The 26,836-nt window shown below is 46.7% G+C and overlaps 1 protein-coding gene across 3 annotated transcripts in view; it reads left to right on the top strand.

Annotated features, from left to right (window-relative positions):
• The window catches only part of LMAN1L (lectin, mannose binding 1 like), a 403,151-nt gene that overhangs the window by 361,014 nt on the left and 15,301 nt on the right, over nucleotides 1-26,836 (top strand). For 2 of the 3 annotated variants that reach the window (XM_086959336.1, XM_086959337.1), the window contains 2 exons: nucleotides 24,078-24,222; nucleotides 26,593-26,714. In XM_086959336.1, coding sequence (XP_086815462.1) covers nucleotides 24,078-24,222; nucleotides 26,593-26,714 — 267 coding nt within the window. Of the gene's footprint in view, nucleotides 1-24,077; nucleotides 24,985-25,034; nucleotides 26,715-26,836 lie in introns of all 3 variants that reach the window. The other variant, XR_015309176.1, reaches the window with a different exon arrangement.

Here is a 26,836-nt window from a genome sequence, read left to right as displayed (position 1 = left end):
GGCACTAGTCACATTGGTATCATCAACACTATTCTCTTTGTTGGCATCAGCACTAGTCCCATGGATATCAGCGCTATTCTGATTGTTATCATTGGCACTCTTCCCATTGGTATCATCTGTGCTATTCTGATTGTTGTCATGGGCATTAGTCCCATTAGTATCATCAGTGCTATTCTCATTTTTCGCATTGGCACTAGTCCCATTATTATCATCAGTGCTATTCTCATTGTTGGCATCTGCACCAGTCCCATTGCTATCATCAGTGCTATTCTCATTATTTGCATCTGCACTAGTCCCATTGTTATCATTCGTGCTATTCTCATTGTTGGCATTGGCACTAGTCTCATGGTTATCCTTCGTGCTATTCTCATTGTTGGCATTGGCACTAGTCCCATGGTTATCAGTGCTATTCTCATTGTTGCCATCTGCACTTGTCCCGTTGTGAGGTTCCGTGAATTCTGATCCCGTTTCATAAAGGTCATGGTATCGTTACGAATTCGATAGTAGCGAACCGTAAATGGCAAGTGCGGCAAGTATGAGTGTTTTCGTCATGTTCGATCAATGGATTCACTACGTATTTAGGGATTTCATTCTGAACCCTCGGGTTCCATTTTGTGTACGGCAGCCATTTTGTGGTTGCCCTCACATAGGCCGATGACTACGGCCGAACGAGTCTTTGGTACACGTACACCTTTAGCTGAATTTTAGATGACCTGAGCGAACTGACCTCGTTGCCTGAAGCTAACCTTGCTAAGCCAGTTCCTTGTCTGGTAGCTGATCGAGATAGAGATCAAAGAGCAGGACATTGTTGAGTTTATTGTACACGCACACACCCCTTTATCTTGCTTCAGATCTGTTTCTGTTCCTTCTTTTATGGCCTATTTATGGTTTGGGTTGTGGTCTTTTATTATGGGTTTGTCCGGCCTGTCCAAGCAAGAATGTTGGGTTTTCCTGTATAATTGATGGTGGGCTGGACAACTGAAAAGTGGGTTTGTCGTCTTGCGATACCTTTTGCAATGTTACCTATGATTGGACAATTCGTAAATAATGGGTTTTTGACAGGAATGTGATTTTTAGCATAATAGACTATGTCTCGCAATACGAAAATTGAGCAGTCTCTAGCGAACCTACTTGTGTCGTACTTCGTAGTCTTCTGTTCCTGGTTGCAGCCAATAAATTTGATCTTTGACGTCACTGAGAAGTATCCCGTTTCTCTGTATTCTAAGACAGGTGAACCCGAAGACATTGGGCGTGCCCCTGGCGCCGCTGGGTTCTAAAACCCGGTTCTTTAGTTGTTATCATCAGCGCTATTCTCATTGTTGTCTGGAGCACTAGTCCCTGTAGCAGTCACCTGATTATAAGGTCCATGGCCAGCTGCATATCTGATGGTCACTGATTTACATTGGTAATAAACTTCTGCTCCCGTCTACCCCGCCTGTAGCACAGCGCCTCACTGTGAGGACAGAGGATGAGGTGTTAAGAATCAGAGAACGTAAAGCGCACCAGCAAGAAAGTAGATGAGGCACACATTCTGGTTAATGAAGTGTCCGACACCAATGGAATAGGAGGCAAAGAAACACTGAAGGCAATGCATCTCCAAAATGATCAAGCAATAGACATCGCACACTTCCAATAGCACTCACAGTTTTAATTGCATTTACATAACACTTACTATTTGTGGCGAGGCGTTGAGTCATGCATGACATACTAAATAGCCCACACTCCCTCTCAGAAGTCACCCCACTAACATTTACTATCACTACCTTCAAACTTGTAAAGAGCTCCGTAGTCTTAATATGGCTTGCGCTACTGCACCACACTTCCCTGTGAAATGGATCCAAAAATAAGAAGCCTGCGAGTGGTGCGCGCATGCCCCACAGCGAGTCATATGGTTTCAATTATCGCGCCAGTGCCTGGGCACGATAATTGAAACCACATGACGGCCTGGTGAGCGTAATAGACACCAATAGGCCATGTGCAGCGCAACGTGCCCCCCCTTGGCATATTGCGTGCCTTCTTAGTGAAAAACACACACTCAAAGCACAACCGCATGGCAGAAAAGGAAAAGCACACGCAAGAGCGTGTGCGATTCCTAGGGCAATCAATGAAACCTCATTTTTCACCTACTAAATGTCTCGCACTGCAACGCTAGAGGCGAGTCCTCCATTTTCCCATCCGAAACAATTGTGTCAATCTTTAAACATAATAAGTGCTAAACATTGAATGTTCTCTAAGGCTAGATACAGATTTCTGCCATAATTCTCACCTATAGAGTTTCCAAAATAGTAAACATTTACTTAAGGAGAGTGAGAAGAATGTGAATTGAGGGCAGACCTGCTAAGCGTGAGCTGTGGCACCAAAAACCCATTCACGGGAGCCAGACGCTTTATGAGGAGGCCACCTCTCCTTGGTAGGGTGGTGCATCAGTCTTGAGTAGTTTTCTAAACTGAAGGCTAGCGGGTAGATTGAATGCAGAGTTCTTCGGGTACTGTTTGGCTATAATGTAGTGATTACCCACCTGTGGTGGATTTTGATAAGTGAGTTCATTCAAAAAGGGTCTGAGGTTGGAGTCCACGCTGATAATTCATTGTTGAAGGCAGGAGTGGAGCTTAGTCCAGAGATACCTTCTGAACTAAGCCCCATCCTACTGGCTTCATCAGACACCTGAATCTCCCTATCTTTGATCTGCTTCCAAATTGCTCCCTTAATGCGGTATTCCATCCAGAGCTTGATTTGATTTTTGATCCAAGCGCCCACTTCTTACCCATTATGTAAATTATAACTCGTCTTGCCCTCCACGGTAGTCTGCTAAACTTGATTCTACTCCACTTCCCTGAGCTTTGTGATAGAATTTTATTTCCAGTTATTTAGGTTTTTTGTAATAGTCATAATGTTAGTCTGTGTTGCTGATCTATATGTGCGCGTGTTCATTGTGTTTTATGTAACTTACGCTGTCCTATAGTAAAGCATTTCGATGCCCTCAGACTTACTACGTACTATAGAAAACTCTGGAATAAATGAAAATAGACATAGATAAATAGGTGAATCATTGCCATTTGAAGCAGGGTGTGTAATGAGGCTATTTGAATAAAGGTTTGGGCACAGAGTGTGGCTTATTATTGATATTTCAAGTAGGTGCGCAGCCTTGAGTGTAGATTGACAGTTGTTGTTTAATGGAGGTTTTGGAATGGAAGCTGATTGTTGGTATTGGATCAGTGCCTAGTGCATTGAAAGAGAGTCAGGAGCACTATCGTTATTTCAAGAGTCTGACAAGATCCTAGGCTTTGTGCACACTCATACCGCATCATCTCTCTATCGCGACTATCTCCCATGAGCTGGATAACTTTCTAAATCAATTACATTCTTAGCCTCTTTCTGAAGAGATTTTTAATGTGGGCACAAGAAACATATAGTTATGTTGCTCAAATGTATTGCTCAGTTTTATAGTTGGGTAAGACGACTGTTCCAATGCCAAATCAATCTTCGTTTTCTTCCTAAGAGAAATTTCTAGGATGAGATGCCCCCCAACAGTGGCTCATTTCCATTTTCTTCCTATTTTAAAGGTAGCAGTGCCTATTGTTTTGCAGCTTTATGAGAGTAGGTAGTTTGGCCCCTCTTTTTCCATGTGTCAAAGGCTCCACCTTTCTTTCTATATATCCATTCTGTCTCATCCTGTCCACATCATTGCCTTTTCACCCTCATCAATCTGCTTATACTCCTTCACTCCCATGACTACCTTCATGATATCCACCAGTGTATGCCCTCTATGTCCTCTCCATCACTTCCCTCACTTGCATGAAGTAGAGCTCCATCTTGTAGGCAAGTGAACCCTGTCTCCCCTAAAAAATTCCACTGAGTAATATTTCTATTGTGGGTGTTACACCCATCCAAAACCCTCCTTCCTACAAAAAACATGTATGTCCCCATTAATCTTGCACTTGGTCTTATCAATGACGGAGGGCTTGTTTGCCCCCCTCCCCTGTCTCCTTGGGATGAATTCCATTCATGGGATGAAGCTTCCCGACCACTGCTGCATAATTTCTAAGAGATCTCTCTTCTTATCCTTCAACAAGCCCAGTCCCTTACACACCACCATGTCTACAACCACCGACCCAGTTGCATGATCCTGCCCCAGCCCCATTGTGAAGCTTCCATGGCTACCCCAATTCTGAAAGAATGGGTGCCATATTCTCCCGGTGGTTCCCCTCAATGCTTTACACAGAACCCATAGAAGTTGGAAAAGCATCACTCGTGTTCTATTCGCTAGCTTAAAGACCGCTCCTTGCACCACTCCACTAATCGCCCTCAGTTTTATGGCCCACCTCACTGGGCATAGGCCTAAAACCAGGAATGCCTGTGGCATCACTCTCTTACCCTTAGGCCTTTTATCGGTCTTAGAATGGTGAAGGAACAGCTCTATGCTTTCACTCGTAAAACTACATCCTTCCAGTCCAACCCTGAAACCCATTTGCATCCCAACAGGTCAGACACCTGGAAAGCCCTGAAAAACATACATGACATTAACGCTGAAAACAAAATTGTCACCTTCATGCCATTACATATCGCCGGCAGGACCTCCAATACTTTGCCAAAAGGTCACCTTGACAATGCTCTCCTCACTCTAGGATCCTAGCATCCTCTTCCCCAGTTCCCCGCCGATGGTGCATAGACCCACAGGATGTTGCCCATAAATGCAATTACCGCCAGCTTTCCTGAGAAATATGATTCTCAAAAAATCTTTTTCAATCAAGGATAGAATGTACTGAACCATATCCTCCTCCCTGTTCCAAACTTCCGTCTAACACCGCTGGCTAAGAACGCCTGCCAAGCCTGCGCATATGACTTCCTGGTGGACCAGAGACCCTACCACCAACTGAAGCATCCTTCCGCGTCTATGGTCCACAATCCTGCTAGCACTGGAGTCTTGATCTTGTCTACTTCTGAGGCCAGCCCATGAACCCTCTCTCACTGTGAATGAGATTAAGCATCCTCAATGTCATTGTCCACCCCATGCACACGTCTAGGCCTGAACACCACATTATGTCTTAAACAACCCATCACAAAAACTCTCAGCAATTTGGGCACTGGCTCATCCCTTGCAGGCTGTCTGTTGACTACACATACCACAGCGATATTGTCAATTCAGAACAAGACCTTCTTGTGTGGCCCCAGAGCATCATGGCCACCACCAGTGGGAACAATTCCTGGAAAGCGATGCTCATGCCCCATCGCTTCGTCAGTGGGCCACTTCTCTACACACCACCTGACCTATCAGTATAAACCGAAGCGGAAACTGCTGACGGTTTCTGAATATATCTGTCGGTCCCACTCACACTCCTTCAGGGCCACCATTAGGATGCCATTGAAATCTTCCAAAAAACCTGCCCCACATATGTAAATCCTATTTCATGCCCTCTGACAATCGCATATGGTGATGAGTCATCTGCAAAAAGTCCTCCCAGCCCTCACTACCCCAACAAGCAAAGTTGAGGTGGCCTAGCAAAACCTGCACTTCCCTGACAGTCACTTGTTATTTTGTCAACATAATATCTAGCTACAACTACATGTTCACTTTTGTCTCCACCGTGAGGTTCGCCTCCATGGATACAGAGTCCAGTATAGTACTCAAAAAGGAGAGCACTATTCTCGGCCCAACTGTCTTCTCTGGAGCCAGCAGCACCCCGAGATAACCCATGAGCTCTTGAAAACTTGCCAACCTCTGCTGGCGGTCTGCAGAACTGGGTTGACCCACAAAAAAGAAATCGTCTAGGTAATACGTCACTGTGGCCCTACTCATGTGCCACATGAAGACTCACTGTAAGAAGGAACTGAAGCAATCAAAAAGCGCGCAAGAGGTGGATCCCCCAATAGGTGAAGTTAGTCCACATACCATGACCGATCAAACTGTACCCCCAGCAACTGGAAATCCTCCTGGTGCAAAGGTAGCAGCCGAAAACTTCTTGATATCGCACTTCGCCATCTGGACCCCATGAGCCACCTGTTTCACCAATGCCATTGCTACATCCACTCACGAGTAGGGGACCTTATAGACTTCCTCCGATATGAAATCTTTGATTGAACTCCTCTCTGGCCGGAACAAGTGCAGTATTAGCCAAAATTGCCCCTTCCCTTTTTTAGGTAGCACACCAGTGGGTGAAATTACCAAGTCGAGACCCTCCCTTCTGCCGGCCCGAACCTCCTTTATGAGCTTCGCCCGTACCACCTGTTTGTGTGACTGCACTGACTTCAAATTCTCTGCCCACTGACGTGACCTTGGAGCTTCATACCCCAGCCGGAAACAGTTTCTAAAACCTTCACTCAACAACTCAGTGTCTTCTCTGTTATGATATTTGGCCAACCTGTAATCCAAGCAATCCACCTTAATTGGCATATGAGCCCTTGCCTATATTCTAATGGGACCCGCACCCTCCTCTGTTCCCTGTGGCCGAATTTCCCTGTGGTCCCATTGCCCCATCTGCTGCTCCTGTCCACTGACCCATAGCAATGCAGGGGAGTGTGTCTGCCTTTACACTTGGAGCACTCAGTACTCCTTCATACATAAGCCCATGTTAAAAACCGAGCATGTCCCAATTGCAACCCCTTGCATCTTAGCCCCCGCCCCAACCCTCCTCAGGTAGGACAGGGCTGAAAAGGCAGGCAGACCAATGGATAGCCATTTGTTATGAATATTGTTTTACCAAACTGCTCTGGGCCCATTGTCTGATGCCACAAATCATTATCAATCACTCCCACTTTTCCTCAGTATCCCATGCTGACCACGCATGAAACTCCTCATCGTACTGCGCCCAAGTCTGACCCATACATGATCTGAGCCCTTCTGATCACATCCATATATTTAAAGAGGAACACAATGCGAAAATTAAAAATGCTGCTGTCCAGTTCTCTATGGTTGTCAGCACTTTAGGCCGCTTGGAGAGCATATACTCTTTCGCCTTGGAACCTTCTTTCACCCTCAGTTCCCTTTGGAGGAACTTCAACATTTCCACATACAAGTTTTCACTTTGGTTGTCAACATTAAGTGGGAGCCAAGGGGTTTTGTCAGCCACATGTAGGGGAGCTTCTTAATTTTATGTTCCTTACATACCTAGCGCCCTTACCTGGCATCAAGGTCTGCCTCCGCACAAGATCCAGCCGCCTAACCAGTTTCAAAGGATCCACCCAACCACTGCCTTGCGTTGGATTCCCCGATCATCCTGACACTCCTGTGTAATACTAGGTGTAACATTAGCTGAACCCCCTCCTAATGCACTTATTTGCCCCCATTGGCGTTCTTCTGCCCCCAGTGGCTCATCTTCTACCACTTCACCTTCGTCAAGACTCATCTCATCATAGTCCAACTAATGATGAGTTTCAATGCCATCCTAGTGCCCTTTGGGTACCTTGACCTTTTTATCTGCCATCAATCCATCCTTTTTATTAAGTACCTCTACATCACCTGAAGGACACCAAAGAGCCGTACTAGAACCTCCTGGCCGTGCCCCAACCTACCATTTCTCTCTTTGGTGGCCCTCCTTCCCGGGGGGCGTAGCAACTGTCTGGGTTCAGTGCCGAGATCACGCCAGTCCTTCTTATGGCATCGTCCCACACCCGCTGGCTGCACAAGACCTTACTCTCTCTTCTTCTCTGGGCCATGGAGATGTATAAAACTCTAATGAGTCTGTATAACCGCTGAGCTGACAATCCTGGAAGAGAAAGCATAGGTCCGGGAGCCGGGTGAGTGTCCCTGCCTGCCTGCTCCATACCTTGATCTAGAATACAGAGCCACTGCCCCCACCGCCTTGGTATCCTACACCCTCCTCATCAATCTGCACAGCCTCGCTCCCTGCCGGGTAGCTCACCCTTGTCCGTACCCCCAGCTGAGTGCCCTCCCAGCCACACAGGGGTCGTGCCTCATTCCTGATCCTTGCACAAGTATACCTTTCTGGGGATCCTGACCCTCCCTCCCCGAAGCGCCCCATCCTCACCCCTCTTGCCCCCTTTTCCCCTGTCCTGCTCCTCATCCTCGCTTCACTACAACATGGCCACCACCAATTCGTAGCGGGTCCCACCATGCTGCCCCTCTTGTCTTCCCGTTCGTAAAGCTCCCCGCCCTGCCGAAGAAGTAAACCTGGTTCACCCACCTGCCCCCACCCGCCCATCTCTGACCAGTGTGACCACAGGCTCATGGGGCCCTCTCTAACCAATCTCCTTTGAACAATGACACTGGGGTAACGGTGGTGCAGTCCTGGCCTTGTTCAGCTGCTCATCCCTCCCCCAGTCCGCACCTCTCACCCTTAAGCCCAGAGGCTTCACCTGTGGCCTCCGTGCCCCACTCATACCTTGCCGAAACTACTCCTTCGCTCTGAGGGTCTGGCTCCCGCCTTCCAACGCCTCACACGCAACCCGCAGCACTCCTAGTTTCCCCTCCAGAGTCCCTCCAGTGCCTCCCACGCCAACTTCATGACAGCCTACCCCTGACCTCCTCCTCACGCCTAGCCTCGTATGGAGAAGGCCTGGGTCTGAATGAACTGTCCTCCTGCCCGTTGCCTCGCTGCTCTCCTGCACTCTTGGGGCCTCGCCATGCCTCTCGCGCGGTCCCCACCACACGCTCTTCCTGGGCTCAAGCCGTCCCTTCATGCTGAGTGCACGCTCCGCCCCCCTCCCCCCCCCCCTTGATTCTAGTCTTGAGTGGAGGATTCAAAAGCGAGATTAGGCAGAGTAGAATCATAGAAGTGAGAGTTCATTGTTTGATGTTTTGAAAGGATCAGATGGAGCTCATGTTAATTTTGCAGATGTGATAACGAGGATAAGCTTTGTGGGTCATGTTGTGATTAATGTAGATTTTTTTCCACACTACACCAGGCCAACTACCTACACTCTTCCTTCTGTCTGCTTGTAGCTCTTTAATGGGATTATTAGCTCATGTCAACCCTTAAATTCTCTTTCACAAGCCATTGATCAATTTCTCTCCACACCTCCATCAATAAGTCCTTACTCTATCTGTACTCGACTTAGAGTCCTTCACATGTCCACACGTTTTCCCTGCTCTCACTTGCCCATTCGCAATTGACTCCTTTTAAATCCTCCAACAATCCACTAATCAGTGTCTCCACCCTTCCTTTTTGATTTTCCCCTTTTCACCATGCATGACTTCATCTTACGTTATCCTCCCTCTGCAAAAATCCTCCACTCCTCCACCCACATGCCTTCCCATCTCTTGTTCCTTCCTTACTGTTTCTTGAATTCACCTACAGAAAAAGATAATTATTAATGTGAGAAAGATTTGCTGATGTGCTAAGGAGAGGTGGATATGATTAAATATTTTCGCCAGAGTACTCCGTGTTAAAGACGTATATATCAAGCTGCTGGGTACTTGATGCCCTGTGATGGCATCTTCCTCCTGTGGTAGGACAATGATACCCAGTTAAATATTAGGGAATCCTCAAAGGGCCATGCGGCTCTGGAATCGGGATGTCCCTTTCCTCATCAAAATTGAATCCTTCAAATTCTCAGTTTTAACCACTTTCTAATTCATCAGTTGTTCTTCTGGTACAATCATGACTCTGCGTGATCCCTCTTGGAACACGTTTCTTTGACTTCTACTTTTGCTTCTTTGAGTTCACACTTACCTCTGCTTATACTGTGATTGCTCGTATTTTCAAGCTACCTCACTCTATTTTAGTAGCACCTACCTAATGAAATGAAGCCACGTACTTCTCCTTCGGATATTTGTTCTTTTCTTCACGTACTAGTGATTTCGAGGATATTCACCGTAAATGGGTTACTCAAATCTCACCATGCCATGGTTGTGCCGCTATTCGCCTGATGGTGGGTTTTAAAAAGTTGGATCACATCACTTCTGTTTTCTGTTACAATGGGTTGTGCATCAATTTCGTTCTCAGTTTAAGGTGGTTTGCTGCACTTTTAAACCACTTGCAATGGAAACAAGCATTGGCATAGCCAATAGGTCTCGCCTTTAGGACCTTATAAGTGTTTAGCCATGCAACAGTTGGTGTTGTTCCACCAAGGAAATTGTGCTGCATAACTAAATTCTTATAAGGTCCCAAAAGCTAGACCTATTGGCTATTCCAATGCTTGTTACTATTTAGAGTGCGGGACATTTATTTATTATTTAGCATTACAAATCCTTCGAATGGATGATGGTCTCATGCACGCCATGGTTCAGGAATATTTTGATGTTTGTATATATGACAGGTGCTGACAAACCGCTAATTAGAAAAACATAATTCACTGCATTCAGTCCTTGGTGAGTGAGCGCCTTACTACATTCAAACCAGGACGGCCCTCCTTCAATGAGGGGATGAATCCCTCTGGGTCCGGCCCGGCCCTGATCACTACAACGGATGTGACGTTTCGCCAGTTGCAGCGGGTCTGCAAGAACTCGAGCTAAAATCCATTGAGAATACACCAATGTCTCCGAACACGCGCCCTAAACGAGCTGCGTGAAACGAGCGGATTGAAGCCATGCCAGAGCGCTGTACAACTCATTTTAGATGACAGCCTAGTGCATTCTGGGTGTTGTAGTTGTGTTTGGCTTGAACCAACCCAATATGAAAAAAGTAATAACAATTGTCTCTATTTTAAAAACCCTGGGGTAATGCGGGTGCAGAGATGTCCCTCAACCACTCTCTAGCATTTACCCTGTTTTAACTTTGGATTTGCCGCAATAACCTCAAAATGAAACATTCAGAATTTAGCAGCGGGGTGTAAATAGAAATCGATGCCGATTGGAAAAAAAGTTCAAAAAGGCAATTTTCATTGAAAAAAAACCAATACGAAATAAATACACAGCATAAAAAAATGAGCATTTTATGATTTTAGGCGAGGAGAAATCTAAGTAACTTATAGAGTGCCAGGTTCAAAAAGCATTAAACACACCCGACCAAAGTTCTGGGAAAAGCTCTCAAGCAACCCGAGGAGGGGAGGTGGACATGTATCCAAGTAGTCCACGCCTCTCCCCCTCCACTTCCAAGCAAACACAAGTGAAACAAGAGCTGATTGACGCCATGCCAAGTCGCTTTGCAACTCATTTTATGCGACAACCTAGTGCATTCTGGGTGTTGTAGTTCTGGTTGGGTTGCACTGACCCAATAAAAACATCTAGTATCAATTATCTGCATTTTAGAAACCCAGAGGTGATGTGAGTGAAGAGATCTCAATCAACCACTCTCTAGCGCTTGTTTACCCCGTTTTAACTTTTGAATTGCCACTATAGCCTCAAAAATGAAACATTCATAACTTGCACAGGGTGTAATGAAAAGTCAATGCAGATTATAAAAACTTTCAAAAAGGTAATTTTCATTCGGGGAAAAACATACTAAAAAAACTATACGAAATAAATACACAAATCATAAAAAAAATATGAACATTGTAGCGAGGAAAAAAACTAACTTTCAGCCCCAGATTCAACAAGCATTGAACACGCCCAACCAAAGCTCTGTGATAAGTGCTAAGGCCAAACCGAGGCATCTCCAGGAGCAGAGGTGGACATGTGTCCGAGGTGGACGTGTGTCCGTGGAGTCCACGTCCGCTCCCCCCCCTCCAAACCAAACATTGAATGATGCGCTTTCGGGCACTAATGGGTGGATATAGTGAGAACAGCGGCCTTGCTCGCGGCAGCGAGATTTGTAGTAAAAGTCCAACTTGTAGGCACTAACACATTTCTCCAGGACACCCCCTGCCCTCCTTCCCCCACCCTTGCTACAGGAGCCCGCACCAGTTCATCCCTTCGTATGCCTCCTGCCCTCGATTTGCTCCTAAAGTCTCTCATGTCAAACACACAGAACTTGAGGCAGATCAGAAATTTTAAAAAACTGTGAAAGCCAAAGTATAAAAAGCAAAAAACAGGATAACTTTTCCTGCAAAACCTAACACACGTAAATCACTACACAAAACAACAAGCGCTAAAACACAAATGCGGCCCCACTGCCGCAAAAGTGAAACAGTACTGGGCTAACAAGTGGGAGAGGTGGGGGGAGTGCGAGAGAACACACAGCAATTCCCTTGCGGGAGCGAGTAAACATATGTTACCAAAGCTCGCTCCCGCAAGGGAATGGCCAAACGTGCACACATTGCCATTGAAAGCAATACAATGCGTGCACGTTTTTGGCTGAAAAGCCGAAGCGATTTCTATAGGTCTTTTTCCTAAGCAGCGCATGTGCGCTGCGTAGGAGAGACCTTTAAAATGACCTACCGTGTGTGAAAACTCTTGGCACCTGTCATTAAGGAAAGCTTGCAGCAAATATTCGCTGTGATGAAGGATTCCTAGAAACAGCCTTGTCAAGTATTTCAGCAGGACCTTTCATGCTGCAGCTCCAAGTTAAGGTAACCTCCTGCCATTACCCCATTTCTAGTGCCCCTCATCATCGGTCCTTTCTCGAATTACATTTTTTCATTTTTGTAAAGCAGTGGGCAACGGTAGCCCCCTTATTAGACAGACTGATCCTCGTTCCATTTTTTTAAAAAATCTATAAATTATTTTTTCTTTTGGAATTTTATGTCTAGTTTTTTTTAATTTGGTTGTATTAAAAAAATGTTAATGTATTTTTCATGTGAATTTTACAGTGCCTCTCTACCCTTGGGGTGAGTACTGTGCAACTGAAAAATTATATGCAGATAACATTTCAATGAAAGGTGGAAACAGAGTGTGGACCTGGTGGGAGGATAGTTTCGGCTCCATCTTTGAGTTTTTTGTGGATCAGGTTTGAGGCCTTGAATCAATTCTAAACTACCTCTGAAGTCAGAGGATCCTCATTTGATGAAGCAGCAAAGACCTCTGGTTGAACTCAGACATAGTGCCTGGCTGCTGACCACTGGGTGGCCTGCAGAATTTGAACCATGTATGTCACAATGTCTAGGATGATGAACTGACATGGCAAGTGTGTCACATGACGGCGAAGAAGGGGAAGGATAGATCATTGTTTTGGGAGTGTTGGGGGGGGGTGATTTGGGGCAGTCTTACAGCAATTGCCACAATCCGAGATGAGGCACACATGCTTGATACACAAAGCTCCCTGCATGTTTCATTACTTGCTTGAGGGGAGGGCAATTTTTTTACAAGACAAAGGTTTGTTGCTCTGCCCACCCCTTGAGCTGGTTATGGGAGATGAGGAGTTCAGTCTTGCACCATTGAGCCCGAGCCTGCTCCTGCACTTTAAGACAGACATGGCAGTGTGACATCAAGTTACGCGGAGTCCATAGCCTGGGCGCACATTATCTGGAAGCTGCCTGTAATCGGCACACACATAAGAGAAGAGGTCAGTTGATCTATTCAGAGTGACCGGACACATGTATTTGATAGAGTATGGGAATGAGGAATGGACCGCAAAGGATGCTGAATCATTCGGTTCATGTTGATTTGTGGGACCCCATTTGGACCATTTATCTACCCATAATTGAGAAATCAAGGCAGACAGAGCAAGTTGACCCTTTTTCAAAACCTGGGCAGTCACAGTGTGTAATAATGAAGCATATAAAGAGGTGCAGGTGCATTTATCATGGAGCCTTAGATATTTTTGACACAAATATTGCTATATTTATTTATTTATTTATTTAGTACTTGTAATGCGCATGGCTGCCTCAGCAACGAGGCGTTCCAGCGCAACCAGAAACCAGAGACAAAAGCAAGAGAGACCAGCCCAGTGATTAAACATCAGCTAATGGGAACAACCACGTTTTTATAGTTTTACAGAACACCAAGAGATTGGGAATACCTCTAATGTGAGCTGGGAGAGAGTTCCAGAGTTTAGCCGCTAGAAGGCGAAACGAGCGGCCCCCTGACATTACTCTCCGAACTCGAGGAACACAAACAAGTGCAAGGTCGGCAGATCTCAATGCACACCCAGGCACATAGGGCATCAACCTGCAAGATAGCCCAGAAGGGGCTTGGTGCATCAAAATTTTATGAGAAATGCACAATACCTTAAACTGAACGCGCTTTTCAATGGGCAGCCAATGAAGCTTGGGGAGCACATGCGCCACCAGAAGACGCGCCGCCGCATTCTGAACCCTCTTTAGGCGTTTAATGCTAGCTTGTTTAGCGCCTAAATATAGAGAGTTACCATAATCAAGCCTGGAAAGAATTGACGCCTGCACAATAGAATGATGCACTCTAGGACGGAAAAAAACAAGCAAGGGTCTCAACCCTCGCAAAAGCCCAAAACAGACAGCGGCAACAGTTTTTGTCTGCTTCTCAAATGTCGATCCTTTATCAAACCACAACCCCAGGTTGCTTGGCCGCCCCTCCCTCCCCACTTGGGGTAGTGGGGGGGGGGGGGGGGGGGGCGGGTGGCCAAGCAATTTGTCGGGCCGGTTTTCGGCCGATTCTGTTACAGGGCCGATTTTGCAGCTATGCTGCAAAAACGGCCCTGTAACAAAAACAGCCCCCAGGGGCCCAAAACCGGCCCCCCCAGTGCGGCGCACCGGGCGTTTGCCCGGTGCCCGCTATGGCCAGTCCAGGCCTGTTCACAGCCTCCTTAGGTGACGGGGCGGGTTTGAGGTGGTCTGGACACCACTGCTCAGACCATAACTCCTGATCCTTCCCAAACAGTAAAATCTCTGATTTGCTGGCATTTAACTGTAAACAGTTTGCCATCATCCAATCTGAGATGGCCAACAGATCCTCCTTAAACTTCTCCAAGTTGGCACAACAGTTTTTAGAAAAGGCAATTACCAACTGGGTGTCGTCGGCGTACGACAGCAAGGACAGCCCCCTACCTCTTGCCACTTCCGCCAAGGGTCTCACATAAAGGTTGAACAAAAGCGGGCTTAAGATAGAACCCTGTGGTACCCCCTGGCGCAGGGCATATACTTGGGAATGAAAAGGTGTCACTGAGACTTGGAAGGACCGCTCCTCTAAAGAGGATCGGATCCAATACAAGGCCCCGCCCCTAATCCCAGCTTCCTGGAGGCGATCAAGAAGAATCACATGAGACACTGTATCAAAAGCGGCACTTAGGTCCAACAGGACCAAGGCCACAGAGTCACCCACATCCAGCTTACTACGGATGGATTCTGTTACTGCCAATAGCGCTGATTCCGTGCTATGGCATGGACGAAAACCATGTTGAGATGAATCAAAGATGTTATGCTTTTCCATGAATTTGGATAGAATGGAGTTTACATGCGCTTCCACCAGCTTAGCCAAAAAAGGCAGCTGGGAAATAGGGCGATAATTGCCAGGATCTTCCGAGTCAAGAGAAGGTTTTTTTATCAAAGGAATGACTTTAGCGTGCTTCCACACCCTAGGAACAGAAGCTAACCTCAAAGACAAATTGGCCAAATCAAGACCCACGGGAGCCATTGATTAATGGAATTGGCGAAAGTGGGCAGATGACATGGGGTCAGCTGGGGAGCCTGACTTGATTTTATGCCACAGGACCTCAAATTCCAAGGGTGTCAACAAAGAAAAGGATGATAGACAATTGCCCTCCAAAATGTCCACCCCTCCAGGCACCCCTTTCTCAATAGGAATTGTCGCCTTAGGGAGGCCACGATAAATCTGCTCAACTTTATTCACAAAGTTCTGTGCTAGTACCTCACATTGGCGATTGGAGGCTATAGGAGAGGCACTAGAGACGCCTGCACTCTTCATATTTTTGAGCAGGGAAAAAATGGTCTTTGCAGGGTTCGAACTGGCCAGATTCTTATTGGCTACAAACTCAGCCTGTGCTCTCTGAATGAGCTTATGATATTCCTTAACCGCCGCACGATATTCTAATTTAGCAGAGGCCTCATAGGAACGGAGCCAAGCATGCTCTAGCTGCTTGCAACCCTTCTTTGCCCGGGTTAGTGAGTCATTGAACCATGGGTTCGACGGCCCGCGACCTTTTCCACCCCGTTTCGCCAGAATATAACTATCCAACCCGGCCATCAGCTAATCTTGAAAACACAAATTTGCCACCTCAATATCTGCAGGAAGTTGAGGTCTATGCTCCGCTAGCCAGGTAACTAACACATCACAGTTCAACTTATGCCAAGGCCGTTTATTCACTAGGGCTGGACGGAACTTATCTTCTACCCTGCAGCTGCAGAGAGAATATAACCAATGAATGATCCGTCCAAGCCTGAGGAACTGGGGGCAAGTTTTTAAACAGCAGACATTAGAAAAGATGGGGTCTAGCAAGTGACCAGCCATGCCCTCAAGAACATGTTGTGAACTGGAAGGCTTCTAAGTCTGCCAAAAAATGTCTGTGTAGGTCGAATCCTGATTGCCGCACTCCCGATTTTGCTTGATTCCTCCTTCTGAGGAAGAATAGAAGTTCAAGCTGCCAGAATGATCTGTTTTTTCAGATCTGATGTGTTGGCCAGGCATGTCAGGTCGGAATCGGACGCTAGGAAGCCACTGACCCCTGCTCTGTAGTGGTTCTTTCTCATTCAGGGTCTAATGACATCTTAAGAGGCCTCTCATCGCATCTCAGCAAGGTTCTGATATCATGTTAGAGTAGAAGTGTTTAGTGACCCACAAAAATAGTGTGTCAATATAAAATTAAACAACATACAAATAAACATGTACATACAAGCATTAGAAATGCAATAGGTCTCGCAGCATTAGAGTTAGTGCTTTTAGAATTGTTTATGGTTTTTTTTGTAAATCTTTAGCATGAGGTTGAGGGTGAGTGAGGGTGAGTGAGGGTGAGGGGTTGAGGGTGAGTGAGGGTGAGGCTGAGGGTGAGTGAGGGTGAGTGAGGGGTTGAGGGTGAGGAGTTGAGGGTGAGTGAGGGTGAGGGGTTGAGGGTGGGTGAGGGGTTGAGGGTGAGTGAGGGTGAGGGGTTGAGGGTGAGTGAGGGTGAGGGTGAGTGAGGGTGAGGGTGAGTGAGGGTGAGGGTGAGTGAGGGTGGGTGAGTGTGAGTGTGAGTGTGAGTGAGGGTGAGTGAGTGTGGGTGAGTGTGGGTGAGGGTGAGGGATTGAGGGTGAGGGGTTGAGGGTGAGTGAGGGTGAGGGGTTGAGGGTGAGTGAGGGTGAGGGGTTGAGGGTGAATGAGGGTGAGGGAGGGTGAGGGGTTGAGGGTGAGGGGTTGAGGGTGAGTGGGGGTGAGTGAGGGTGAGGGGTTGAGGGTGAGTGAGGGTGAAGGTGAGTGAGGGTGAGGGTGAGTGAGGGTGGGTGAGTGAGGGTGAGTGTGGGTGAGTGTGGGTGAGTGAGGGTGAGGGATTGAGGGTGAGGGGTTGAGGGTGGGTGAGGGGTTGAGGGTGAGTGAGGGGTTGAGGGTGAGGGTGAGTGAGGGTGAGGGGTTGAGGGTGAGTGGGGGTGAGTGAGGGTGAGGGGTTGAGGGTGAGTGAGGGTGAGGGGTTGAGGGTGAGTGAGGATGAGGGGTTGAGGGTGAGTGAGGATGAGGGGTTGAGGGTGAGTGAGGATGAGGGGTTGAGGGTGGGTGAGGGTGAGTGTGAGTGAGGGTGAGTGAGGGTGAGTGAAGGTGGGTGAGGGTGAGGGGTTGAGGGTGATTGAGGGTGAGGCGTTGAGGGTGAGTGAGGGTGAGGGGTTGAGGGTGAGGGTGAGTGAGGGTGAGGGGTTGAGGGTGAGTGAGGGTGAGTGAGGGGTTGAGGGTGAGTGAGGATGAGTGAGAGTGAGGGTGAGTGAGGGGTTGAGGGTGAGGGGTTGAGGGTGAGTGAGGGTTTGAGGGTGAGGGGTTGAGGGTGAGTGAGGGTGAGTGAGGGTGAGGGTGAGGGGTTGAGGGGGAGGGGTCGAGGGGGAGGGGTTGAGGGTGAGTGAGGGTGAGTGAGTGAGGGTGAGGGGTTGAGGGTGAGTGAGTGAGGGTGAGGGGTTGAGGGTTGGTGAGTGAGGGTGAGGGGTTGAGGGTGAGTGAGTGAGGGTGAGGGGCTGAGGGTGAGTGAGGGCGAGGGGTTGAGGGTGAGTGAGGTTGAGGGTGGTTGAGTGAGGATGAGTGAGAGTGAGCGTGAGTGAGGGGTTGAGGGTGAGGGGTTGAGGGTGAGTGAGTGAGGGCTTTCCAGTCTTATGTTTTTTCTTTTCTAAAACAAACAGTGGTCAGCAGGAAGGAAATATCTACAGCAACGTATTTAATATTTTACACTCTGATTATTACTGCAGGAAAAACATAAAAATACACACATTGTTAGCTTCAGTTCATTTGTAATGTTGCTCATATTAAATTGATTTTAATAGCAAGAGATTACTAAGTGCTTTGTGCCTGTTCTGGTGGCTCAGTGGACCGATGCATCCACTGCAGGGGTTTGTGTTCGATCTCATAGACACAGGTTCAAATTCTGGCGGGGCCTTTCATCCATCTGAGGTCGATAAAATGAGTACCATTGAGTTGGGAATGTTAGATAGAATCTGTGAGGCACAAAAATAAAATGATCTGTCTGTGCTTAAACGGTCGAAAAGCCTTGAAAGGACTTGCTGAGAAACCAACGTCTCACCTGAAAACCCTGCTCGGATGCAGGGTTTTGGAAGAACCTGTCTGAGCGAGATTTACTGCTGGAGAGATAGAAAGCATGCCGTGTACGCGACACACCCCTGCACCGGATTCCTAAATGTAAAGTCGGCGAAGAGGAAAGTAGCCTAGCTCGCTTCCCGGAGCCTCAGTGGGTGAGTGCAGCATCTGCATGAACAGGCAGAGGTGCACCCGCGAAAGCGGGTGATCGGCTTCAAATCATGCCTGCAGCAGGTACTAGCGCACACAGGCAAACTGCATACCAGGTGGACCGGTGAAAGTAAGAGTGGGAAAGACGCGCTGGTGAAATAGCGGGGCACTACAGGCAGCGTGCACAGGAATGCGGGCTCATTACAGGCAGCGTGCACTGGTGCTCGCGGGCGCACCACAGGCAGTGTATCGGAGAAAGCGAGTTGCAAACCCGCACGGAGGCTATACATTTAAACTCTAGGGGAAACAAAAAAGAAGCCGGAGGGAAGAGAGGGGAGGGGGGAGGAGAGCGAAAGGATCGGAGACACGGCGACACAGCGGGTAAAATAAACAAAAAAAAAGCCGGAGGGAAGAGAGGGGAGGGGGGAGGAGAAATGCGACACGGCGGGAAGGGGAGGGGGCGGAGCGGGTCAAATAAACAAAAAACAAGCTGGAGGGAAGAGAGGGGAGGGGGGAGGAGAAGTGCGACAGGGGAAATGCGAGACATTTTTTAAAGAAAATACCTAACAAATGCTTTTTGGTCAGTTCCTCACACTGGCCACTATTGCTATAGGTTGCAATTCATGATGGAATGTGTTAGTGCAGCAGTTGCCCTAGATCTCAGACTAGGGATCCCCTCCTAGATCTTAAAATCAGTATTGCAAAAACACCAGAAAGTCAGTTCGCAGGCAGCACTTGTTTCCCGGAAGCAGATTTCACAGCTAATCTTTGTGAGCCATCTTAATCACAAGAATGTTAATTCTGAGTATGGACCTTTAACCCTGAGTTGCTGAGTTTGAACTGTAAAAACCAGGTTCGAATCACGATGTAAGCTCAACATCCCGTGATTTGGGGCAAATCAATTAATCTCCACAAGCCTATCAGAAAATAAATCTGAGCTTGTGTAATGTACCTGGTGCTCATGTAAAGCGCTCCAATGCCCTTAACCGAGTGTGTGGTATACAGCACTGGCAGAAACAAAATATATAGATGCTTATTATCAAGAGCCGTATGTCTGTGTAGTGTAGTACAGCTGTCACTCATGAGGGAGATAATGTACAACCCAGTAATTACTATCCCTTTCATTGTTTAGGATAGCCAGAGCACCCTCTGTCTAAGTCTATAACAAAAGATAAATGTAGTATTGGATGCCTGAAAGACACTGCGAGCACTCGCTTGCACGTGCACTGCCTCTTGATATACACTCCTGTGTCTGTACCCAAAACGGCTGATCAAGCTAATTTGCAACGCGTGGTAACACATGTTTTTGTTATAGTGGCGAGTCTGTTCCTGAAACCACGCATTAACGGGAGTGCTGGAGCAAACCAGTGATTTTGCATTGCCTTGACCAAAAGCCAATTATAGATTAAATACACATGCTTTTAAAATAGGAGTTATAGCCAATATCACTATTGTGTTTTTTACATAAAGCCTAATTCTAGGGCAACCTATTTGTGAACCCGGACAAATAGGGGTACTGGTTCATATGGAGAAGAAGTAATTTGCCCAGGGTCACGCGTTATGTGTAGCACTGATGCCAGGAATAGTTTCGATGTATGTCCACAATCTAGTTCCTGAAACACGTCTCCTCTAAAGCTCCACTTTCTTACTAACTGTTCACGCGCTCTCATGACTCAGTGCCATACTGTGATGGCAGACTGCGAGGCACTTTGTGTCTGCCTTCATGCCTGCTGACTGCAGCACCAGCATGACTGCCCAAGTCCGGGAGTCTCAAGTAAACCGCCCGGCAGTACCAAAAGTACAGTATCTGTGGCATGGAAATAAAACAGCATTCGATAAAAAAAAAGCAGGCACTGGGGAACAGGAGGGAGAAAGGAACAGTGTGTGGAGAGTGGTTGGGGGATAGGGGAAGAACCAAGATAAGAACATGATTTACAGGCCTGTTCCATGACGGGCGGAGAAGCACAGGGCAAGCAGCCACAGGGGCGGGAAAGGGAACAAGCAACAGCGGTAGGAGGGCGATTGTTGGTTGGGATGAGAAAAAATGCAGAATAAGGAAGAGCAGTTTTACGATGGTCATAGAAGCACAGGGCAAGCAGGCTTGGGAGGGAAAAAGTGACAGCAGGAGGAGGGTGATTGGGGGACGAGTCAAGGAAGGAGATAAAAACATTCAGCGCTCAGAATGAGTGAAAACACGAGCGACCCTGAGGCAGCGTGCACTGGTGCTCGCGGGCGCACCACAGCCAGTGTATCGGAGAAAGCGAGTTGCAAACCCGCACGGAGGCTATACATTTAAACTCTAGGGGAAACAAAAAAGAAGCCGGAGGGAAGAGAGGGGAGGGGGGAGGAGAGCGAAAGGATCGGAGACACGGCGGGTAAAATAAACAAAAAAAAAGCCGGAGGGAAGAGAGGGGAGGGGGGAGGAGAAATGCGACACGGCGGGAAGGGGAGGGGGCGGAGCGGGTCAAATAAACAAAAAACAAGCTGGAGGGAAGAGAGGGGAGGGGGGAGGAGAAGTGCGACAGGGGAAATGCGAGACGGCGGGAAGACGGACATGCACGCGCCCGTGACTTTTAAGGTCAATGCGCATGCGCATAAGCTTAATGCGCATGCGCATTGACCTTAAAAGTCACGGGCACTGCAAGGAATCGCCACGATTCCTTGCAGTGCAGATAAAGAGTGGATAACTGACAGGCGAGACCTAATAAAAATGAAGGAAAAAAAGTTTCACTTACCTTCTTAGCCTGCCGCACGTCCTCTGTGTTCTCCGTCCGGCTTCAGACTCCTCCACCGCGAGGTCTCGCAGCTCCTTATCCAATCCAGGCACTCCTCTCATGCAGCATGAGAGAAGTGTCTGGATTGACTGGAGCAAGCTGCTTCATCGCTTCGAAGAGCACTTAAGGCATGTGCCTGCTCTCTAAACCAGCTGTCTAAGACAGCTCAGTGGAGAGGTAGAATTGTGCATGTCACTTTGGCCGTAGCAAGGTAGCCGGCCAAACCGACAAGTGCAATTCTTACTGAAGGGCCCACTCGTCATTGCTGCCAATCAGCAGCAATGATGCTCTAGCCCGCTTGCCCTCTCCGTTCGGCAGAAAGCCGTAATAATAAAATGGTAATAAAATCCTTTACCATGTATTTATTCCAGCTGGCTGCAGCAGTGGGGGGATGGGTTTGAGCTCCTCCACTACACTCAAGGAGGAACTGCCGCTGTGTTAGAGTCTCCTAATCTTAACTCATTCTAGTCTGTTGCCATCTGTGTTGTCCTCTCAGTAATGCCTCACTAAGGTGCTCACTGGTTTCTCAATGTCATTTCAGTGATTTTGTAAATTTCTGATTGCAGTAATGTCTGGTGTTAGTTTAAACCGCTCTTCTCAGTGGGACTGGGTACTTTACTAGCTAAACACAACATTGCTAAACCCTGTTGATCCAAGTAAGCTCCACCCCTCGATGCCTGGTTAAAGGGCAAGGATTGGTGTTCGAATTTGGACGAAACCATCTACGATGTCAGGGGTTTTCTAAACAAGCACAGCAGAATCTTGGTGGCACCATTTTCAATGTATTGGAAATTAACAGGAGGGGGTAAGCGAGAGCCTTTGATAGGCGCTTAATGTTAAAAAGTTTATATAGTGTTGTAATAAATGCAACATAAGCTGGGGGTGGAGGGGCTAATTAGTGTGAATTCAGCATGTTGTTTCCTCTCAAGTTTTCATTGCATGATACAACTTTTGATTTTTTCATGTATCAAGTGATACCTTTGGCAAAAGCAATAAGAAGAGTATTGTAAAGAAAATTGCACTTCTCTTGTCTCAGAATGCTGTCTTTTCCCTGTAGGGTTTAATATCTTGGTAGAACAGGAAAGCGTGCTATCAGTAAGGTCCAAATTATTGTTAGTGCACAATATGAGAAAGCTAATTAACAAAAATAGAAATGTACTTGACATTAATTTTGTGTTACCAACTGATGGCATTTACATAACATGAACAACTACAAATGTGCATGAGTTCCTCTCTCTGTAAAACAGAAAAATATTGCGAATAATTTTCCTCAGCTGGTGTTATTGCTTTTCCCTGTATCTTTCGGTAGCTAATAAAATGTAACTTTTCAAAGCTGAAGGTTGTTGCCTGTTGGCAAAAGTGAATGTTTTCGTTTTCATTGTTTATTATATGAAGTTTCCTTCACTATGAGGCATGCAGGCAGGATGTGCAAGTGATACATTCATGCAATGTGTTTTAAAGTTGGTATTTTACTTTTGGTGGAAAGATTATATGAAGCATGAATGACTGCACAGAATGTAATTATGTGTTTTTTTATATTAATGAGCCATTGATACGCGTGTCCGGGCAAAAGAAATGTTTGATTTAGATGTAACCTCTTGTTTTCTAAATCCGCTGATGACTGAATGGGATGCATGAGGTGGGGGCTTGGGGAAGTGGTGGGGTTCAAAAGTGCCACATAGGTACTTCTCGGGATGAGGCCCTGCCCCTGCAGCGGCTCCCCCACTAGGGCGGAGGAGCGATGCCCCACTGCTTTCTAACAGTGCGAGAAGCAGAAACATAAAATGATAAAAATGCAATGCAGCCTGCATGGAGAAAATGGCCTCCCCATAGGCGCCTGGCTGGGCGCCGTCCCGACCAATCACAACGCCGTCATTGCAGCGTTGTTATTGGCTTTAGGGGGAGGGAGAGAGGCTGCCTGCTTTTTGATATGCACTTTGTTCTGTGTAACATGTATTGTTTGAAACAGTATCGATGAATTCATGTTGCTGTCAGTAGGATTCTGTTATTTTTCTATTTGAGCTGTTTTCTACTCGGATGTCTGTTGGTCAGCACAGCTTTTTCATTTGTTTTAGAGCTTTATTGCCTTCAGAATCACTTTAAATTACTTCACATTGTTGCACTGTTGGCTTTCTTTAAATTAATATCAAAATTGCTGGAAAAGTGCACAGTTTAGGGGCGGTTTCTCTCTGAGCATACATTATTTTTCCTTGCATAGAGTAACTGCTGCTTATTCTAATTCACCTTGTTATTGATAGTGTCTTTTTTAACCTGTATAGTGTATTGTTTCTTTAAACAATCGGTATGCTGAGAGTATACAATTGATTTTCTGCCTTGCATTATGTTTGCTGGCTACCTTAACAAATCTAGTAATATTAAGAATAAGTGAGGGAGTTTTGGTAAATTATTTTTGCTAAAGTTTTAAAACCACTTTACCCCCAACGGATGCTTCATATCGCCCCTTTCTTATAAAAAGAAGCGGCAACAGTTCCAGTTATCTCTGGATGGTCTGATGCCACATTGGTGTGCTCACATTCTATTTCATTAATACCCAAGGTGATGCCAGAGCTTTCTGTAGTTCTGGTGTCAATTCAGAGTTTTCTTGGACTCATTAAGGTTTGAAGTTGTGTCCGAACTTTCCATGTATCCTATAAGGTGAATGTCAAGTTAGATCTGTCTTGTACACAGCAAGGTCTGATTCTATGTCAGAGGGTTGTCACATCTCATTCATCTTGCCTTCACAGAGCCAACATTGGAAAGATCACAGCAAATGCAAAGGAGACGCATCAATCTGCTGGATCGAGCGCCGTTCCCCAAAGCAGTATTTCTGACATCAAGGAACACTTTGACGTGGTCAAGAGGAGCCTCCAGAGCCTGGTGAAGAGCCCGGTGAGTCATTGGGGATGTTGCCATTGGGCTGTGAGTGGAGAGTGCTTGCTGTTGCATCAAAGAAGAACCAGTGGCAGTCATAGTTTCTACCATCTCATCAGATTTCTGTCTTGGGTCTTTCAGTGCTTGCTTTACAAAAGAATAAGCACCAGGGGATGTATAACACAATGTGCCCTGGGGGTGCAATGGGTGTTTGCACTCGATTTGCGCGCCCCTGAGGCACTTTGGTTTTCCAGAAGGAGCTGCAGATGCTTGGCCCCATGCAAATTAGGGAATCCCTTTGTCTCTGTGCCCGCACCGCATTATAGACTTAGGCGCAGAGGCAAAGAAGCTGTCAGGAGGCGCACCTAACTGCAGTCCTCTGAAGGGGGGAAAGGTAGTCTTATGGACCCCCTAGATGTCCACTTGCTGGCGGGTGTAGGCACTCACCGCACCCACCTGCAAGGTGGTCTCTAATACCCATGAAACGTGCAGTTGTGTTGTCGCCTGCATATTGAAACAAGGAACAGCTGCTCTGTTTTTACCCTGAATTCGCTGCTCCCAGGGCATCACAAATTCACGGCTGCCTTGGGGGCAGCACATGCTATGTAATAGGGCGCCTTTTCCCTGTTGGAGCCCGGCCCACCTGTTTTACGGTGCACCAGGCGCAAACACGGAAAGTGCATCCTATACATAATCGGACCGCAGGAGCCCATAGTTTTTATCACAATTCTGTCTCAGGAGATTCCGAATATCAGGAACGCCAAATACCAAGGCTGCTTAGTATTGATTATTATTATATTTAAGTTTATAAAGCGCTCAGCTACCCGTAGGTTTCCACCTCCTACCTTGCCCATCTACTAGACTATACTTCTTGCATCTTTATTCCACCCTTGTAGGCTCTTTTTCATCCCTGCTTTCTCCCTTTGTCACTGTTTTCCATGATTTCTAATTCCTCTTTTTCCATATCCTCTTCTTTCCCTCTTTTTAATTTTTAATTGTCTTATACTGGGTCAAAGTCTGATGATGAAAAATAGGTCCTAGTGCCCATAAATGAGTGCCTGTGGGCCTCACCTGCAACCGCTGTCTACAATTGACCACTCTGGTCTTTCGAGATTTGTGCTGTAGTCAGTCTGTGAGAGGAACAGTTAAAATATGCAAAAATATCAAAATTTAAACAGTTTGGGTGTTGTTTTGTTTCACATTTGATATTTTGTATTTATTTTGTTGCATGCAATAACCACATTACTCAATAATCAAGAGGACTGTGGAGAACTATTACATAGTCTTCACAAGCGCCCCACCTGCCAATAACTGATTTATCAGAATTTACCCACAGCCTAACCATTGTGATGTCAAAACAGCCCCACAACCACTGATCTCGCAGTCCAGTCAATAATTCAGAACAGCTCCAGAGCCCGGTGACACCACAGTCCAGCCAATGAGATGCCTGACCAGTGTCAGTGCAGCCATAACGTTATCAGGATGACTCCAAGTCTTCACCCTTGATCTGCTTTTGGGATAGAGCTACAGCCGAGACAGTGAACCAATATAAACAGACTTCAGTCCAACCAAACATCCCTTGGGAGCCCCGTGTAGACACACCACTAGAAAGTCAAGAGTTCATTAGAGTCTAGCTGAGAGCACACCATAGTTCAAATCTTGATCCTTTTCAGTGTCCACGCAGCCTAACCACTGAGCTGTCATTGAGCTGCCAAACGGCCATGAGGATATTGCAGCTCAACCCACTGAACCTGTAGGATCTCTTAGACAATCTGCCCAGCATCAGCACACACAGTCCAACCACTGTTGCATTATGTTGGACCAAAGCCAGATCAAAATGTCACTTCCAGAGTCTTGTAGTGAACATAAATAGCCATCAGGAGGAACCCACAGGACCCATATTTCATCCACTTCCCCATCTGGAGGACCTATTTCCCAATTAAGAATCCTCCATAGATCCATCATGTCATTGAATTTAGGCAAAATTCCACTTTTAAACCAGGTCATTAGATCTACCATAGGAATATTGGGGGTGTCACTATTTTATCTACCAGTCTTAAATTTGGTGTGCTCGTCTCTGACCTTGTTCAATGCACAAGGGAGTTTATCATGCTTATTTTCCAAGAAGTCTTTTGATTATATTGGACATTAATATCCCAGACATATAAAGAAAATATTTTCCCTGCCTGAGCGAAGTGAGGAGCACAGGAACTTACCATGTCTCTTGTGGGCCAAAGGGTGCCTAGAGCCCTTTTAAGCCGGTCTGCGGCTTCACTTCTGAGGTGGCAGTGCATTTGCATAGGTTTAACATGTTTCTCTGTTTAGTAAGTCAATTTAGAACCTTCCCTTACACAGTCTACGCTATTCATGCTATTTCAATTCTTGCAGGCGCATGGCCATAGACCTCTGTGCCCAGCAGCTCCATTGGTGCCTTCTTGTGTGTCCAGCGGCAGCTTCCTACTGTTCCTTCTGCTGCAAACCATATGTACAATGTGTTACCTTGTGTACAGGTCAGTCTACTATGGAAAAATACATGTGGGTAGAACTTTGCCTAACTTTTATGATATAGCTTACTGTGGGTGATTTTGCTCCTGTTCTAACACTTCATAGTTTTGTAACATAAATTATATCA

Source organism: Lissotriton vulgaris, chromosome 2_2 (genome assembly GCF_964263255.1).
Source record: "Lissotriton vulgaris chromosome 2_2, aLisVul1.2, whole genome shotgun sequence".
NCBI lineage: Eukaryota > Metazoa > Chordata > Amphibia > Caudata > Salamandridae > Lissotriton > Lissotriton vulgaris.
This window is presented reverse-complemented; position numbering and strand designations above follow the sequence as displayed.